Source organism: Cryptomeria japonica, unplaced genomic scaffold, assembly GCF_030272615.1.
Source record: "Cryptomeria japonica unplaced genomic scaffold, Sugi_1.0 HiC_scaffold_94, whole genome shotgun sequence".
Classification (NCBI taxonomy): domain Eukaryota; kingdom Viridiplantae; phylum Streptophyta; class Pinopsida; order Cupressales; family Cupressaceae; genus Cryptomeria; species Cryptomeria japonica.
This window is the reverse complement of record NW_026728916.1, coordinates 378,678-399,349: the sequence shown is the minus strand read 5'-3', so window position 1 is coordinate 399,349 and position 20,672 is coordinate 378,678. Positions and strand designations below refer to the sequence as shown.

At 33.8% G+C, this 20,672-nt stretch overlaps 1 protein-coding gene across 1 annotated transcript; it reads left to right on the top strand.

Moving 5' to 3' along the window:
- The first annotated feature begins 17,647 nt into the window (after positions 1-17,647).
- On the top strand, positions 17,648-20,437 carry LOC131864819 (polygalacturonase-like). Its single transcript, XM_059215287.1, has 8 exons — positions 17,648-17,872; positions 18,025-18,153; positions 18,393-18,551; positions 18,892-19,099; positions 19,475-19,556; positions 19,668-19,776; positions 19,991-20,116; positions 20,210-20,437. Exons 1-8 carry the CDS (start codon positions 17,648-17,650, stop codon positions 20,435-20,437), a joined length of 1,266 nt encoding a protein of 421 aa, XP_059071270.1.
- The last annotated feature ends 235 nt before the right edge of the window (positions 20,438-20,672 follow it).

The window sequence follows — 20,672 nt, the reverse complement described above, 5'->3', positions numbered from 1 at the left end:
TCTTTTTTTATTTTCTAAGTATAAATCTACCATCATTATCTAGGATTGTATTTAAAAGTCTTCATTTGTCAGCAAACTAGGTGATTTTATTAAAAATTCATCATGTCAAAACCTAATTATTTATCAATCTCAAAATTCAACAGAAGTGATTATGATTATTGGTGCATTAAAATGATGACATTTTTTACACTAAAATAATGATGACATTTTTTGCCAGTTGATTGGAATAACTTATAACCAATTATAAAATGATTAAGGCAAAGAATACTAATGTACAAGATTTATTACACATTCTAATAGCTTTGGATAAGAGTTTATTTCCATCAATTTTAGATGCATATATAGCTAAGACTACTTGAAAGAATATAAAGGAAATATCTAAGAATTATTGAAAGAATATAAAATAATGTTGTGAAGTTAGTGACTAGATCAAGGTTGTCAAGCTACAAACCTTGAAAATAGAATTTAAAAAATTTAAAAATGTAGGAAGCTAAAATGTGAGAGATTGTTATGTAAGGTGAAACGATTTCGTTAATAAAATGGCCTCTCTAGGAGAAATTATTAAAAAAATAAGTTATGATAAAAAATGTGTTGATGTCTCTAACAATAAGGTGGAACAATTGCATCATCATCACTTAAGAGAGGAAAGATTTGTCTATCATTTAGTATCATAACCTTGTGAGATATCTTATTTCACATTACAAAGGTTTGAGAGATTCATCTAGAGAAGATAATGATAAATATTTTTTCTCTCAGTTACATATTTCAAAGAAGGAAGATGTCAACACTAGCTCCAAAACAATCAAGATCAAGGCAAAGGAAAAATTAGAGTTCTTCAAGAGGAAAAACAAGAAGAAGTGGTCCAAGAGGAAGAGTTAGAAAGAAATTTGATAAGAAAAATATCCAATGATTTTTATTAAAGTAAGTGGGGAAGGGCCCCAAATTTTTGTACATTAGATGACATTCATCAAACCTAAACAGAAAATAGTAGGTTTATACATAGGTAACACTTTCAACAAGGCCACACAATTAAAATATAACTACAAATAGAGATCTAAAATGGGGCCAAGAAGAAAGAATAGAGGAACAATGTGAGATCTATGAGAAGGTATAGAATGAACCTTTTTATTTTTGCGAACAACCAAACCTAGGAGAGGGATATCATAGTTTGGGGAACAAAAATTTAAGAGCAGTGAATGAATAAGTCGATTACTTGAGAGAGCCCCTGATTGATCCAACAAGGAATCAGTAGTGTTGGTGTTTCCAACTAATTATCTAGAATTTCCAATAAGATAGCCAATATTAATCCATAAAATTTTGCCCAAGTGACCAACAAATAGGATTTAACCAAATAGTTGAAATGATCTACACTTTAGGCTCTGGAAGATGTATGGGGGTAACCCTTTGCAATATTTAATGAATGAATCTAAGATCTTAGTGAATGATAATATGAGATGATGAAGATGAAATGCAAAACTAGATGATTAAGATGAAATGCAAAACTAGATGATTAAGATTTAGATGAGTTCCAAATTGAAAGCTAAGATGATGCTATATGGGTTAATTAAGCTAAGAAAAGATATGCATAAAAGCTAAATAAAACTAAAATGTTGTGATATGAATGATTGATACTTTGAAGATGACAATTTTGATGCATGAAACTATCAATTTTCACTACCATCTTGATCGTATGGGCTAGCATGTAGTGACCGAACTTTTGACAGGCAAATACTACTACCAAGAAAGCCTTCTCAATTAATGTATAATTTAGCTCATATTTGTTTAATGTTCAGCTGATGTAATATATAGCTTGTTCCTTGAATTTTGGATCTTCTTGTGCTAGTGATGCCCCCAATGATACTTTAGTTATTGATATGTAGAGAATGAGTGGCTTGCCATCTATTGGTGGTACCAAAACTGGCCAATTCATCAGATATTTCTTGAGGTAGTGAAATGACTCCACACACGCGTCTTCCAATCTAAAAGGTATATTCTTCTATAGAAGATTATTGAATGGTAGACATTTATCCACTTGTTGAGCTATGAATCGCCTGATAGACTACAACCATCCTTGTAGAGATTTGAGTTGGCTAATGTTCCTTAGGGGTGGAATCTCCATGATGGCATGTACCTTCCCTAGATCTACTTCAATGCCCTTGGCTGACACAATGTATCCTAATAATTTTCCTGATGTGACCCCGAAGACACGCTTCTTAGGGTTTAGTCTGACCTTGAACTATTCCAATCTTTGAAAGATTCAATCTATTATGCCTAGATGTTCTGCTCGGGTGAATGATTTAGCCAGTAAATCATCCACATTGTCCTCCATCAAGCTATGCATCATATCATGGAAGATTATCACCATGGGTCTTTAATAAGTTGCCCCAGCTTTTTTGAGGTCAAAAGGCATGACATTCCAGCAATATGCTCCCCATGGATAGGTAAATACAGTTTTATCTTGATCCTCTGGAGCTTTCTTGTTTTGATTATAGCCAAAGAAACCATCCATTAATGATAACATCATGTGGCTTGCTGTTAGATCCACAATTATGTCGATGCTTGGCAAAGGAAAGTCATCCTTCGGACATGCTTTATTGACATCTCTAAAATCTATGCATATTCTGATGCTTTCGTCAGGATTTGAAACTGGTACAATGTTTGAGATCCATTCAGCATAGTCTATAGGTTGGATAAATATGACATCTAATAACTTCTTTAGTTATGCATTGACCAATAATGCTACATGCAGATTCATTTTTCTTAATTTATGTTTCACTGGCTTAGCTCCTAGTGCGATGGATAAATGATGCATGATTAGGTTTGGATATATTCCAGGCATATCATCATATGACCAAGCAAAACTAATTTTCTTTTCCTTGAATAATTTGATTAAATCTAGTTGTTCCTCATCTGTCAGTGACTCTGCTAGGTGTATGGTTTTGACTGCTGCTTCAGTACCGATTTTTATTGATTGATTTGTCTCAATCAATATGGGTGACATTTCTTGATAATGTTTAGGAAGAGTGTCAACTCTCCCATCTTTAGGTGCCTCAAAAAGGTTTTCACCCTCAGAAGCATCCTTTATTTTTACTTTTGTGTGATCTAATACTATCATTGACTGGTTTTCACCATTAGATCCTTTGTTTCTTTCATTTTTGCAACTGAGTTACTTGACACTCCCCTAATTGCAAATATCATTATTTTGTTTGCTGGTAGAGAATGTTTCTAAGTTGACTAAACATAGATATTAGAAAATGGATTCATCATGTGGGAAAATTCATATATCATGGTGTTTAGGTTCTTCCCAGTCTATGAGGTCAGAATATATGAGTGGTAAGGAGTTCTTTTGTGGGTTGAGATTGATCAGGGTAAATCTCATGATATAAGCCTTGTTATATTTATTCTGGAGACTGGTTAGGTTTATGATATTGTCAAGGTCTTCGGTGGTATTATCTTTGATGTAACCTTCTTCATATTGTTGCTACTCATTCTCACTAGCCTCGTAGATAAGTCATGGTTCGAATTCAAGTGGTTGAGATTATGTGCCTTGTCCCTCCTAAGAAAGGTGTGTGTATGAGTGGATGTTATCTACATCAATGTCTTCAGTAATATCTGAACAACTACCCCATTCATATTCATTAGAATCAGTTTCAAAATTACTATCATAGAGTATCTCGCTGCTTCTACAAGGTATGTTGTATTGTGTGAAAATATCTCTGAAAATTGATACCAGTGTTGTAGTTTATTTTGATTTGGAATTGGAATCCACTTGTATTATTTGCATTTGTTCATACACTATTTCTCTTCAGTGAGTAAAAATTTCTTCAGGTGGTGGCTCTACCTTGGTTTGATCAAGTTCTCGCACATGATGCACTTTGTTATAAGAGGATTCTTCTCTTTGAATAGCCAGTTCCTCTTGTCATTTCTCTTTTTCTTGATGTTCTTGTTGTTTCTTTGTCATTTCTGTTACTTGGTGTAGTGCCTCTTTCCATAAGTTTTCATTATATTTCTTCTTTGCTTTCCATTGAGGTTTCTAATATTTATTTTTCTTTTGCCTAGGTGGTACATGTTGTCCATATCCTGGTCCTATTTTGTCTCTTGCAAATTGTATCCCATTTGTTCCATGATCCAAAATCCTTTTCTATATTGTTATATTGGCATGGCCACCTCTATGGTAGTAGCTCTAACTTCTTCATCCTTGTATAGCCAACTAAGGATGTCTTTCTCTTCTGATTCATTGGCCAATGTGCCCAATTGAATAAATTTACCATGAAACTTGGTGATGAGCTATATTGCCTGATGTGTTGATGTAGAAGGTTGTCCATAAGATTTTGGCAATGTGGGTAATTTTGATAGACATAAGGGTTCAAAAGAGTACTCCCCCATGCCTTGATATTTTATTTTCATCTTTTGTTTTAAGTCTATGGATAAAGACTTGAATTCTTCTTGATGATGATTGGGTACTGAGGAAGCTTGGGCTTCCCTATTGTGTGGAACCATACTTTCTTGAGTTGCCCACATAGCATTGCAATGCCTAAAAGGGTTATTATATGCTGATATGGAAAATTCTTATCCATTGTACATAAACTTGATACACTAATGATATGTTGAAGGCACTACTTTTATTTCATGTATACAAGGAGGACCCAATAGAATATTGTATGTTAATTCTATGTCCAAGGCTTGGCACATAGTGTCCTTTTGTATGGGTCCTACCTTAATAGGTAGTATCACTATTCCTTTGGATGACCTTTCTTCATCATCATAAGCCTTGATGGTAATTTTATTTCTTGGATCAATAGACTGGTCAGATAAGCCCAATGAATAGATAAGGTTTAAAGTACAGATATTGAGACCAGCTCCTCCATCTATTAACACCCTTTTTACTCAATGTTTATAGACTAAGACTTGAATATGGAGCAAAGTGTTATGCAGATTATTCAAGGAGACAACATCGTGTTGGGAAAAGTTAAGGTTATGAGGCCCTATCATATGTACCACCATGGCTTGGAATCAATCAATGTCTAGATATTTAGGAACATTTATTTCAACAAGTGCTTTCTCTAAGATTTCTTTGTGTTTTGGGGAGAGTTTTGACAGCTCTAATATGGATATTTGAGTGGGAGTTCTCTGTAGTTGATCAACTAGGTTGTATTGAGTCTTGCAGATAGTTGTGGATGTTGATGTGTTCCCTTTCAAGACATTTTTTTGTGCTTTGGTTCTCACATTGATCGACACATGTTCTTGTTTGTCCTTGATTTTTGTGACATTTATTGGGTTGCCATCTGTCGATATGTGGTTGATGGTGTTATTGTATAGGTGATTTATACGATCTCCTCTAGTATCATTTGATGATGAAGCTCCTCCCTTGTAATTTGGAAGAGGATTTTTAAAGGCATCATGGTCACTGTTTGTTTTGAGATCATCAACTGTCAAATCACCTCTATTGATCATGTCCTAAATGATGTTCTTTAGCCTTATGCAATCATTTGTGTGATGTCCTTTGTTTTAATAAAATCACCAAAAATTTGAGTCATTCCACCAAGGTGGTTTGACTTGGGGTTCAAAGTTGTTCATGGTCGGCAATGTGATAATATTATTTGCCAAGAGTTCTTGAATCGCCAATTCTAAGGTTTTCCCTAATGGTGTGTAGATGCATCGATACAGGAAGGTGTTTGTGTTACCTCTCTTGTTTGCATTATTCCCTTGGTTAGTGTTGTTGCCTTGGTTAGCATTGTTCCCTTGGTTATTGTTGTTTCCTTGGTTATTGTTGTTGGTGTTTGATGTTGAAGTTCCTTGATTGGTATTCTATGGATAAGTGTTAGTGCCTTGATTGACACTTTTTTTATTTTTGTTGGATGGTGGGTTACCTGATAAAGATAACACTAGTTGTTTGGACTTCACATTATTAGCATCAACTACCCCATCATTAACAACATTTTTTCTCCTTGTCCAAAATCTAGATTTTTCTAGAGTTTTGTTGTTGTTTCGATTGTTAAAAGGATTAGTGTTTGATGAATTAACTCCTTCCTTAAAGAACTTCAATCTTCCTTTTTTGATGCACGCTTCTTCCACTCGGATTATGTTTTCAATTATCTTGGCAAAAGATGGTATGCATTAGAGTTTGAGTTGATAACTCATCTCACTATTTATATTATCGATAAATATCTCCATCTTTTCCTTTTTAGGTACATTTCGAGGATATCTCGAAACCATTCGTCTCCATCACTGAAGAAACACCATGAATGTTTCATTGTTCTTTTGTTTGGTGTTACACACATCCAACATGGTGATTGCATGTTAAATGTTATAGGAGTATTGCGTGATAAATTTGTTTACTGACTCATCAAATGATCTGATGGAAGATGTAAGTTTAGATAACCACTCCATTGTTTTCCCTCCCAAACTTCTTGGGAATAGTCTCATTAAGTGTCATCATGAGAAAACTCTAGGCTTATGGTACAAAATTCCCAAACATGATCACAGGGTACACTTTTATCATCATACTTGTCATACTTTGGTATATTTGAATTTGAGGGGAAAGCTACCATGTTCAATCTCCTATCAAAAGGATAAGGACAGATTTCATCCAAGGAGAATCGTACTGTAGTTCCTTGTTGCATGTCTTGCATTTGTCTTTGCAGTGTTTGGATTTATTGTGTAAGAGAGATCATGGGCACATTTGTACTTTGAGGGAGAATTTCCTCTCTTTCATTAAGATTGTCCCGATTATGGGCATGGTTGTGTTCATGGGTGTTGTCTTGCTCATGTATGTTTTTAGGATCATATATTTCTTCTTCTCTTTGCTAGTCTTAATAGGCATAATCTCTAGACCTTGTTCTTAAAATTCTCTCATCTACATTTATTAGTTTTTCAGTATCAAATTCGTGAGGAAGTTTAACTCATTTTCTTGTTAGTGTGAGTGGACATTCTTCCTTATTTTCTTCAATAAGTCTTTCCATGAGTTTTTGGAATTCTGTGTTTCCTTGGCACTCTTGGAGAAGTTCTTATTCTTATATGTTCTCTATTTCACCCATATTGGCATGCTCATCAAAAAGATTAGATAATCTTCTACCCATACTTGATTCTAGTTGTTATTCCTTTTGTTTGTTTCTCTGAGATTGGGTGACAACGGGCATTTAATATATTTCTACCATGACAAATTCTTTGTCTTCTATGGGAGTTCTAGGTGGTGTTGGTGGTTCAGGTCAAGCTTCATTATAAGTGATACAAAACTATGGGAACAAAGTGGGGTTGATCTTTCCCCCACGATTTAGGTGTTGGTTGAATTTTTCTTTTTGAATGTAAGCTCTACTTCTCAAAGGTTCCTTATCAAACTCATTTGTTTTGCCTTGGATATACAATCGCATGTAATGCAAGAATGCACGATGTGATGCAAAGAGTTGGCGATTGATATAGAGAAATATATTCCTTCTCGCAAGTGCCTTAGAACTAGGTTGTCTCTTCTTCAACTTAATTTTTTGATGAAGACTTGTTCTTCTCAAAATATGAGGAGCAGTCATCCACAAATGATCAAAGGTTAGCGTTTGATGTTGGATTTGGAGACTTCATTTGAATAGTCAATTTTACTTTATCAATTTGAGGTTTAGTTAGATTCTCCTCCACAACAAATTGTGTCAAATGATATGGATAAAGTCTCCTGATATGGAAACTTGATTTGACAACTTAAGAATTAAACTAGGTATGTTATTTTGATAGAATCTGTTGGATGGTCAAACTTTGATCACTGTTTCTTATACTTCTTGATTTTGCTAGATGAAGTTTTATCCCAAGCTAGTTGATGATTTGAAAAGCTTGTTCTAAAAACGCCTTGTTAGATTTTGGAAATTTCCTCACTGATAATTGGATTCAAAGTTTGACTACTGAGTTTGTTAAAGGACTTGACAGGGTATCCGAGACTGTTAATAAATTTTTCCCAAGGTCCCTGATTTGCTATTTGTTTTTCCTAGTTTTGATTATGTGATAAGATAGAGACTAAATGCACTAAATAATGTTCAAGATACACTACACAAAGCTCTCTATGCACCATGCTAGCTCTCCTACTCACTGGTTTAGACTATTTGGAAATGGCTGCTTTGAATGGGTTACGCACTAATATGTCCTGATTATGGGTTGTTGTTTAGACTAAAAGCACTATGATATGTCTTGAATGCGCTAAGGTGATGTCTTAGTGCACTATATTGATGCTGAAAAGTGATATTGAAAATTTCACTAGTATGATACTTGTTATGTGCTAATTTGATTGATGATGGCACTAAGTTTAGGTTGAAATTTTATAGATTGATCGCTACGCATTAGGATGTTGCTCCTATGCGCTACTATCTGATGTAGGGACTTTGCAGGGTCATAAATTTTGACTCGTTTGTCCGATTGGGCTGAAATTTTTTGTGGACATAGATCTTGAGGATTTGAATACCAACCGAATTCCTTCATCTAAGAACTCAAAATTGGCTTTTACTCTTTTTTTTCAGTTTTTTAGAAAGTTGGTTTTTTAGTTAATTTTGAGCTCGTAATCTTTTTGAGATTAGAAAGTTGTTTTTTTGTGCTGTAGGAATTTTTTTTATATTTCTAAAATATTTCATGATTTTTGGGATAGAGTTGAAAATTTCCTTAAATGGCAATTTTTGGATTTTGTAAAAATCTGCCCAAAAAGAAAATTTTTGGTGATTGTTTAAAATAGGGACTTTTTCATTGTAATGGAGGATGGTTGAAGTTGCAGAAGAATAATGAAGAACATTTTATCTAGACTTGTGTTTATTTTTTATTATTCCTTGTTATATTGGTTATGTTTTAACTAACTACATCACTATCCTAGTTGCCTTGTTTTAGCAGTTTTAAATTTTAACACTTGTGGTTTTGATGGATGATTTTCTAAAAAATAACTTGAGAACATGGCACATAGAAGAGATAACAATTTTACCTATGCTAAACAAGTAGTGTATGTTCTGTGAGGATGTGTTCAGATCCCCAATGTTTTCACTGGTGTAGGTAACAACTAAGAAAAATCAAGAAGACTCTCTATTCAAGGGTCATCAACAACATCATAGCCCACTAGTCTCGATACTCTGTGAGCTTAAAAAACCGTGTCATCCCCTAGAGGGCACCCATTTTTTTTCCTTTTGCTAGAAATTAACTCAAAGTGAATTGCTTGATAATTGAGTAGTTATCTTGGGAGATATGTGGTGAGTGGTCTTGGGGGTGGATTCTTCCCCACCGTTGCACTATGATGTTGAAAATGTTTGGTAACTGACTCGGCTCAAAGTTCCTAGTGCTAATGTTTTTAATTGGGCTTTTGTTCAGTTTTTAGTGATAAACTCCCTCGGGAGGCTTCCCAACCTTTAGAACAAAGGCTTTATGTATCTTAAAAATACTGGGGAAGGATAATCATTGAGAAAAATAGTTGAAGGGGACTTTCATTAGCCTCCACATTTGATTATAGTGGGTTGGAACACTTGGTGATAAATTCATTTCCCACTTAGTTCATCCCCCTCTCACCGGCCATTAATGGCGCTCTAAGAGCAACTTAGGAGGGCAAGTCTTCTAAAGGTTTTAAAATGATTGAAGTAAATAAAGCTTGTAAGAGTGGTTTGGTTTTTTGGTCACCTAGTTAAGGGGAGAGCGTATACCTTCCACTTTCAAGACAAAGCAAACAAGTGTTGTTTTTTGACCTTCAAAGGAATAATTTTCTAACTTACTATTTGGAGATGTTGCTTCAAAAAAGCATGGTGTTCTTTTTAACTCTTCATAGAAAATTTTTTTTGATCTAAGAACGTGAAATCTTAGTCAACAAAATAAATCATGATGTTGGAAAACAAAGGAAAATCATGAAATGAAAAACTCCTTTGCTTTGCACAAAATAAAGTTAGGTTCTTTTTATCCTTTTCAAAATGAAAATGAATTCTTTTTATGCACCAAAGGAAAATGTGATTATTTTTACCTTTTGCAAACTAAAAAACAAATTTGTTGTTTTTTTTAAACCCAAATGAAGTGTTTTTGCCTAACTTGCAAAAATAAAAAGTTCATTTTGTTGTTCTTTTTAATTGACAATGGAATTCTTTTTAAAACCCAAATGAACATTTAGTAAATTTTAAACCCAAAATAAAAGATGAGATTCTTCTTAAACTTAAAAGAAATTTAATTCTTTTTATCCAACTAAAAAACTAGAATAATTAAATTCCTACTTTAACTTCTTCTAAACGTGCAATAAATTGTCAGTGACCTGGAAGAAGAAAGTCTTTGAAAAATAAAATATATGGTGGGCTTACACAAGCCTAATTTTTCTTCACTTTAGTAACAATTTTTCCTTTTCTCTGTCAGATTCATGCATTGGACTATTGCATAGATGCGCTCCAGAAAGTTATCGATGCACTACACTATTTACCAAATGCGCTACATTGGTTACCGAATGTGCTACATTGTTGTTCCAATATGCAAGAAAGAAACCAGACTATTATGCACTAATAGAGACTTTAAATGCACTAGGGAATGTGTCTGATGTGCTAAACAGTACACCAAGGCTGCTATTGTTTTCTCTAAATGCACTAAGGAAAGGTCCCAATGTGCTAAAACAACATTCCCATGTGCTTGCAATCTTTATCTTGCATCAAAACTGATATGATTTATGGGGTGAAGCTCCATAATGGGCACCAAAAATGTGTGTAGGAAATGAGGATGATAGAAATGTAAAAGTTAGTTTCAAAGGGCCCACATACCAATGAGACTCTTGGTGCAAGTTATAGAAACTATATTGAATAGCTCAACTTCCCAAGGGGTGTCCCATTATTCTCTATCTCACAAGATCCCTGAAGTCAATGTATTTTCTCTTAGATCACTAAGCAAAGTGACTTAGGAATGACAACTCCAAGAATGAGTGATATTTGATTATAAGCATGAATGCATTCCTAACATGTGTATGATACTGAAAACTATGATGATTAATCTAGCATAAAGATGATGATAAGATTATCTAATTATCCTAGCACTGATATACTAGTATAACATAGATATTCTATGATATTAGAATGCTTCTAAATGCTATTATGATGATTTAACAAAGAGAGGATAAATTGCTTAGTAATTATACTATATGTTTGATGCACAAAGACTTGGATCCTTATTAGCAAAATGACTATAATTTTGATGCATGAAAATTCTATATCCAAATGAGAGAATGAGATCTCTATTTATAGGAAAAGGGCAATGGATGGTCAAGATTGGATAATCTTAACTAGGGCTAGGATTGAAATTTAATCAATCCATGTTCACAATTCTCACCAAAGAAATGGTGACAATTTCCAATAAGAGTTTGCTTGAGAGGAGATGAAAGAAGAATTAAATGCTTGAGAAGACATAATGGCTACCTTAGGAGGTAAGGGTTAAGGTTAGGCTAGGGTTATCCGATGGATAAATCTTTTACCCAAGGGGTAAACTCTTGTGCAAGGGTTAAAGGGATAGCCAACGTCAAAGCCATGAATGCTTGATGAGACCCTTGGGTTAGATGAGGGTTGAGTTAGAGAGAAAATATTTAATCATGCAAGAAGGTTGAGTTAACTATTAATGGTTATGTAAGAGCCTTAAATGGTTTGGAAGACTTTGAGGGTTAACTTGTTGAGGACATAAAACCTTTAATGGTTTTCATAGACTTTGAAGGCTTTGAGAAGTGACTTCTCTTTGCTTAGGATTGTGACAATATTTAGGAGATGGATTAGGGTAAATTGAAAGTGATTAGAAGAATCTAGAAGGGGTTCAGAAGGCAAGTGGGAGATGTAGGAAAATGCAAGTGGAGGAAAAAGTATTTTAATTAAAATAAAATTACTTTATTTCAACCAAATAGCTGCAACTTGCATAAATATAAGTGGGGGAATTTAAATAAATAAATTAGATTTATTTATTTACAAAGATGAATTTAATTAAAAAGAGAGAAAGGGGAATTAAATTAAATAAAGTGATTTATTTAAAAAAAAGCCTAGAAAAGGCTTAGGTGAATTTAATTAAATAAATTGAGTAATTCATTTAATCGAATAGATGAATATGAAGAATTTAATTAAATAGAATGGGGTTAAAATGAATATTAAATATTCACTTAGGAAATTGGTTAGATTTATACGTCTATATCTCTCAATGAGTATCAACTACATTATCCTAAATTTAACCCTCAATTGGCAGGATCCATTGTTATATATGACTATTGGGTAAAATTGAGAGAAAGATCTAACCTACACCTACTCCTACAAATAGAAAATAAAAAGATCAATAATATTTGACATGGTAGCTAAAATTCACTTAAAATCGCAAAGATCAATGTCTAATCCAAGTAACATAGTCATAATTGTGAGAACATTGAATATCTTCATTAACCTTTAACTTCTTAGCTACCTAGGCCCCACACATTAATGATTGAAACTAATTAAATTTAATAAATCACTCTAAATTCTTCGTATTGATCGCTATTACACCTCTCAATTCATTAAAATACATTGACAACATTTAATCCCTTCCTTGGAGAGAACCTATAAACATAATTCACTTCTACAAAATAAATTGCAAAGACAAATGTTCCTATCCTTAACAGAAATAATTCATATAAAATGAGAAGCCACAATTTGAAGTAAATATTATTCATTTATTCAAAAGAGATGATACATTCATGAAAAAAATTAGTTCCTGAGACAAAAAGACCTTCTATTGCTCCAATTCAGACTTGCTACTTTACTCACCCAGTTACAAAATTAAAAAATTTAGAATCCCTTGCAAATGCCATTGAATTCCCTTATGGAAAAGATGGGAGAAAAACAAGATTTCGTCCAATTGTACAAGTGCCAAAATTCAATTTTCCTATACAAGAGTATCCTCTAGTACGTTTACAATATCATATAGGACAAAACTGATTTGTGCCCTTAAAAAAGAGAAATTAAGATTATAATAATTTCTTTCAAATTCACTGTTTCCTTTGGCTTATTTTCCTCATTTGATGATCGGTGATGCTTAATTGATTCTTTGATAGGACAAATTTTTTTATTGTTGTTTTTATGGTGTAGAGGAGTCTGAGTCTAAGAGAACAAGAAAACTAGAAAGATGACACAAATCAACATCCTTCCACTAAGTAGGAGAGGAATGGAGTCGAGACCAATGATGACAAGCAAAGGCTAGGTACTCCATATAAAAATTTTGATAATATTTGAATGAAATTGTTTAATACACCAAGTAGTGTCTCCATTGGAGCTTATCAACTTAAAAAAAATATCAATAGAAAGGGGTTCGGAGAGGTCTACAACCAACAAGGTTCTTGTTAAGGAGGTATGGGAGAAGTGTTGGAAATATATGTGATGATTGACTTTATAGATATGTAATAATATGTACTGACATCCTCTCTAAGTCTAGAATCAAATCACAATTACCATAATTATATTTTGTGGCCAACGTGATTGGACTCGTGCTTCTTCCTTATTTAGGTTGACCTAGTTTATGTTTACAAAGATGAAGATGTTATATATAGAAGATCAAATTAGTGTGATGGTGTGCCTTTAATGGTAATTATGTGGGGAAGATGATATATAAATTATTTCATGTCATTATCATTATAGAAGTTTGTGATGCAAAGATAGTTAATGTGGAAGTGATTGTTGTTAGAGTTTGTTTCTTCTAACAAGATTCAAAGACAACTTCACAATTGGACAATGACTTTGTTTTGCTGACTCAAATTTTATGGATGTTCATGTATCTTTCCCTTGAGTAATGAGCTTTAGCCTAGAATTCATTTGTATCTTACTTTGGAGCAATCCTACAAGTCCTTTGTATCTCGCCCTTAGATAGTAGACCTTAGATTGCAAGTCTTCTAGGTGGTAGTGTGCTTCCATAGTAGTGTTTAAAATAAATTTTAATGATATCGTATATATTGTGAGTTAACTCTTACCAAGGTTTTTCCTTGTTTAGGGGTTTCAACATAAATCTAGTGTTCCCTTATGCATTATGTTTTATGGTTTCATGTTGCATTCCTACTTATTATGTTTTTCAAGATTAAAGGATTAAACTTAGTGTTTTCATGGCCACACTAATTCACCCCCCTCCTCTCTAAATAGTGTGTTCAATAGGAAGAGACTAGTATTAGGGTCAACTTTGATAAATATGCCCAATTTTTTGCCTTTGTATTCGTGGGTGGCTGTGCACCAAAAGTGCAACTAGAGGTGAAAGAGATGAACCCAAGTGGGTGAAACCTCAATAGGATCAATTAGGGGAATTAAATGATGGGGTCCAAGGGTAGAGAGATAAAGCATGAGAGTCCCATTTGTAGATGACCATAGGAAGGACAACATTTCTATAATTAGTATTATCAAATTAAATAACAATGAACCAACAAGCATGAGAATAAATATCCATCTTCCCTAACATCACAGGATTTGAATGTACAAATATCTAGGGGTGGAGTAATATGAGAGACAATGAAAATTGATTGAATCTTCTGATTAGAATATTTTTTTGTAATAATAAATGCAGTCTAAAATCTCCTCGCCCAAAAATACCTCTAGAATAGAGGAGGAGCACCCGAGGCATTTTTCTAGAGGAACTAAAGGACTTGAGAAACTTTTTTTGAGTGGGTCTGCCAACATACTCTTGAGTGCAGAATTTACTAACATGCAATCTTCCAAGGGGTGGGTGTTTTGCTAAGATGCTGAGTCAGAGTTTGAAATATCCAAAGTGATAGTAAAAATAGGGGAGCCTTGACCAAAAGGGATTTAAAGAGGGGAATTGTTGAAGGTTGCAATGGGCAATTGTATTAGGTCTGAAATTTGAGGACTAGAAGCCATGGGTGGTAGAAAAAAATTCAATAGATAAGAATTGTTATAGAGAAATAAAAACTATTCAATGTTTCCATTGTGATAGGTATGACCATTATAAAAGAGATTGCATATTGGAATCTTCTTAATTCTTAATCATTTTATTTAATTCTTAATCATTTTATGTAATCATTACACATTCACATAAATCATATCAAACATAAAAACTAGAACTAATCAAACAAAGTATCTAACTCTCCTTTAAGACTAAAGTTGGATCTTATTTTGATTATTTCCACTAATCAAATTATATTTATCTTAATTGCCAACATCTATTACCATTATCATGGCCACTTAGTCGGCTATCAATTAGTTAATTACAACTTAGTCGGTTATCAATTAGTTACAACTACATTTTGCCTACAACATATATTATTCGATCTCCTACAAAGAGGAACTAATTGTGAAGCAAATTAAATTATGTGTCAACAAAACAAGTACTAAATATCCCTTTCGCTGCAAGTCGCAACTTAATAGTAATCAGAATAATTTCTAATATAGTAGAAACTGGCTATAATTCTAATGAGATTGATGGCTCCACTAGGTCAAAATATTTATGTGAAGAATTTGGTCTTGTTGGCCTTACATTTAATCATCATGGCCGTTGAAGCCCAATTAATCACAGAAAGTAACATATATCATTGGGCTTCTACAATATCTTTGGATGCTACTCAGGCTATTAATGGAAGAAGCTTTAACGTCCAAAATTATGGTGCGGTGGGTAATGGAGTGCACGACAATAATGAGGTACGCTTATCATTTATTCTTTTGTTACTAACATTAGATATTATTTACTGCCACTTTTACCATTTCTATATTGAGTAACAAAAAGTTTACATCTTATTAAAAAGGACTCCAAAATATTGTATCTTATTAATATTCTGATGCTTTTCAGGCATTTACTAATGCATGGAATGATGCTTGTAAAGTGTCATCAACAACTTTGTATGTGTCGGGTGACAAGACTTTTCTGGTTAACAATTTAAATTTCCACAGACCGTGTCAGCCTGGCTTCACATTTCAGGTCTAAAATTTGAACATAACCCTAAAGGATTCAAAAACAATGGATGAGAAAAATGTTAAAGAGGTTCTTTAGTGGATCAATACTTTCTATCTAGATTCTATTTCTACCACTTAGTGGCATAAAATATAGTGTTATCACTAGTTGTTCCTTCCCATGCAATCTCAGCTTCATGGGTATGGGTAGAAGTGGATTGGACATGGGAAATTTTTCACTTTTTGCGCATTCCCTTTTCTTTCCAAGCATCTTTGGTTGATCTTTGAAATTTTGTTCTTGTCAAAATTGATAAGATTCTCTCCCATTCGATTAATGAGCCTCTATCCCTTGTTGGTAAATTCTAGGTTTGTTCCAAAACATTGGTGGCAACCCATGTGTATCATTCATCCTATTGTGGTCCTTCCAATGCCTCATATATGAAACTTGAAAAGATTCTTCATGATCTTTTCAGGCCTCTTATAAGGACTACAAGTGGTTTCACCATTTGGCTGGGTTTTTATTTTGCTCCCACATGATTCTAGCGGGCTTCATCTCTTCTCTACGTGGAGACAAGGTTTAGTCCTTTGTGCTAAATGGATTGTCTGAGCCATTTCTAAGAATGAGGCCTAGAAGATTCTTCTAAGACATTCCATTTGTTCTAGCTTCATAGGTTGTCCTAGAAGGGATTGGCTTTTAGACCCTTCTTGTTATGCTAAAACCTATTCAAATAGAAGGCACTTTCATTGCCCAAAGTATATGTTGTGCCTAGGAGCTCGTCAAGCCTTGGCTTTGGTGGGCTAGCTCTGGCTTTCAAATGGATCATCTTTTAATCATCATAACTTTCGGTGGTCTCGTCTCATTCATGTACACTTTGGCCTCCCCCTAGCTTGCTTTCCCTAGGTCAATTTATTGTTTTCGGGCTTCACTTTTATGCTTGTAATTTTGTTTAGTTGTTTCTTTTCTTTTAAGGCTTTGCCCATATGACTCTATAACTACTTTTGAGCTCTAGTCATATGACATGTCCCTCTATATTTTTTAGATATGAATATTAAAATTTTAATCTAGTATAGATACTCACATACTATTCATAAAAGTAATTAAAAGTTATAATTTATATAACATAAATATAATTAAGATAATATAATTTTAAAATAACATTAAAAATCACCACAAATATTTTTATTACAAGATTACTCACTGCTATATGACACTTGTTTCAATATTCTTTTATGTTCTGAATATCTGTTTTAAGTATAGAATGTTGAACGGAGAAATAGGAAAAATCAAATGATCTGGTATTGTTCGACTTTTGCATTTCGATTTCTGTGGTAGTCCGTCATTTGATAGGGAAGCTGAAATAGGAAAAATCAAATGATCTGGTATTGTTCGATTGGGCTTGCATTTCGATTTCTGTGGTAGTCCGTTATTTGATAGGTAAGCTGTTATATCTTGAAATAGTCCGTTTTATTGATACGTGGTTTGCATTTAGAGAATCTAGGACAATGAATTACCACACAGTGCATTCCAAAGCCATTCATGTCCTGAAAGAGTGCTGTTATCAGACAGGGTAGATCTAACAAAGATTCACGACTTGTGATGCAGATTAAATTACTTGTCAATCAAACCAAGATTTAAACATTCCTTTCCTTGCAAGTAGCAACTTAGTAGTAATCAGAATACTTCCTAATATAGTATAAACAGGCATTATTTAACGCTCACTCATCTCCTTCACTCATACCTTAGGTCTCTTTCTCTAATTCATATTTGACTGAATCTAAGTGAGGCTCTAATTCTAATGAGATCAATGGCTCGACCAGGTCAAAATCTTCATGTGAAAAATTTGGTCTTCGTGGTCTTATATTTGATCATCATGGCAGTTGAAGCCCAGTTAATCAGATCAACTAACAGATATCTTAGGGCTTCTACAATATCTCTGGCTGCTACTCAGGGTAATAATGGAAGAAGTTTTGACGTACAAAATTATGGTGCAGTGGGTGATGGAGAGCACGACGATACTGAGGTCCTCTTATCATTTATCCTCTTGTTCCTAACATTAAGATCTTATTTCCTGCCACTCTAATAGTTTATATCTTGAGTAACAGAAAATTTACTAGATCTTATTATTAAGGACTCCAAAATCTTGTGTCTTATTAAAATTCTAATGGTTTTCAGGCATTTACTCGTGCATGGAATGATGCTTGCAAAGCGTCGTCTGCAACTTTGAATGTGCCAGGTGGCAAGGCTTTTCTGGTTAACAATCTAAATTTCCAGGGACCGTGTCAGCCTGGTTTCACATTGCAGGTCTAAAATTTGAACATAACCCTAAAGGATTCAAAAACAATGGATTTAATCCATCTCATTTTGTCGAAAAATTGTATAGTTCTATGCTATTTGTATTTGTAGTAAGAATAGTAATCCTTCTTCAAAGTTTACCATATTCTCGATTAATTCTATGTTTGATCCTCATTCTGTAAATTTGTGCACTGATTCGAGATTCTGGTAGTAACTCAATACAAATTTTTTATTTTTTATTTTTTTAGGTCGATGGAACTATTGTTGCCCCAGAAAATCCGAGCAGCTGGAAGAGCACATATGTGTGGTTGTTGTTCGAGCATCTTCAAAAATTTACATTGACAGGGAAGGGCACTATTGACGGAAAAGGAAGTAATTGGTGGGGTAAACAGAAAAGTAGACCAACGGTTAGTAACCATTTACACTGCTGAACTTCTCTCTGTGTTTCTAGTTTTTGATACAGAATATACCTAAAATTTTAGCTAAACCTGCACATTAAGGATCTAGCTGGAAAAAAAAAACAGAACTCGCAGATGAAAGAAGAAGATTAAAAAAAAATAAAAAATAGTAAAAACAGTTAGCTGACAATAAAACAAGAAACAGCAGTTTTTCAATACACGGGAATAAAACAGAAAGCAGCATCATCCATAAAGCATGGATAAAAATAGGTCCGTAAACCATGGGAAAAAACTACTTACATGCGCTAAAAATATAGATGCATATCATATGACTTTCTTTTTTCCACAGGCCATTCAATTCAATGACGTGAAAGGGAGTGCACTGAGTGGACTGAAGGTGACAAACAGTCCTCAATTTCATGTCACATTGACAAATTGTGACAGTGTCCAGATCGTGGGTATTACAATTCAGGCACCAGAAAGCAGCCCAAACACTGATGGAATTGATACGTTCGAATCCACAAACATAGTCATAAAAGATTCCACTATTGGAACAGGTAAAGGAATGAGGAATGTGGCAAATATTTTCATTTTAAGATTTTGTTTTAAATAAAACAGTTTGAATTTCCAAGGGTGAATTGTCTTACTGATAAATATTTTGGATCATAAATATTTTGGATTATATTTCATGATTCATCAGTAACATTGTTTGATTATTAAATTACACTCTATGATACATCAATGATGTTATTTGATTACAAGTTAAAAAAACTGATAAAAGAAAATGTATGTCAGTATTATAATTAAACAAATTCATATCATAGATTAATTATGATCTGAGATGTTTTCTTTTATTCTTAAATATAATATTAAATAGCAGAGATTATATGTGAATAGAGACATATGAGTACATGGAAGTTTGATGACTGCAGGAGATGACTGTGTGGGGATAGGTGATGGGTCTTCAAATATTAACATCAATGATATCACATGCGGTCCAGGTCATGGAATAAGGTGATTAACGCTCTAAATAAACACAAATCCCTTAACAGCTAATAATAATTTATGTCTGTCTAAATATGTTAGGCATGAGAAATTCTTTATATTATTTGTATGATTTTGCAGCATTGGAAGTCTTGGAAGAGGAAACACGAAAGCAGATGTCCATTCCATTCACGTGAACGGCGCCAAGTTGACATCAACAACGAATGGATTAAGAATCAAGACATGGCCTGTATAATAATTATTTCAATAATCTCAAATTAAATCATTGCTGTTTTAAAAATAACAAAAAAAAAAAATACTTTTGTATGCTGAGGATAGATGAAATATAGAATTGCAATAAATGAGAACTACAAGAATCATTGTATTTATTTTTATTTTCATGGGATTTTCAAAAGATTACACTATTTTAAATGTTCATTGACAAACTGTCAATGATATAACAGGGGGGTTCTGGCGTGGCAAGTGATATAACATATGAAAATGTTCAGATGGAAGACGTAAGCAACCCAATAATAATTAACCAATTCTACTGTGACACAGGTGACACTGGGTCTGGTTGCAAGTCTCAGGTAGACATTTGATCTAAATCCTTAATTAAACTCAGTTTTTGCTTTCAATACAACTGAGATCTGATTCGGAGTTCACCTTTTCATTTGATGTAGGGTTCTGCTGTGAAAATCAGTAATGTAGAATACAGTAATATCAGGGGCACATCAGCAACTGAAGATGGAATCACATTGTCGTGCAGCCAAAGCGGATCTTGCACGGGCATAACAATGGAGAATATAGATTTGGTAACTGGCTCAGGGGCCCAAGTCGCTTGTAATGCCCAAAACGTACAGGGTGGAAATTCGATTCCTTCACGTTGTCTAGTTAACAATGGCCAATGATATAACAGAGCTGTGAAGCTATCTCTAATGCAGTAACCTCTTTCTTAAATCCCTGAAAAATAATGTAGTCTTCAGAATAGTTAGCAATTAACAAGTTGGATCTCAGCTGATGGAAAAAGCCATTGGTTTTAATATTTTTCTTGCCATTTCTTTTCCAAAGATAATGGAAATGGGAATGTACCTAAATTTTGCTAGTTAAACTTAAATGTTCGAGTACACTCATTTCCATGGCAAA

Excerpts from the sequence above, each read along its gene's own strand:
- LOC131864819 (XM_059215287.1), top strand. The coding sequence starts at position 17,648 with ATGAGATCAATGGCTCGACCAGGTCAAAATCTTCATGTGAAAAATTTG. Across the intron at positions 18,552-18,891 it reads AACAGAAAAGTAGACCAACG|GCCATTCAATTCAATGACGT; the intron begins GTTAGTAACCAT and ends TTTTTTCCACAG. Across the intron at positions 20,117-20,209 it reads GGTCTGGTTGCAAGTCTCAG|GGTTCTGCTGTGAAAATCAG; the intron begins GTAGACATTTGA and ends CATTTGATGTAG.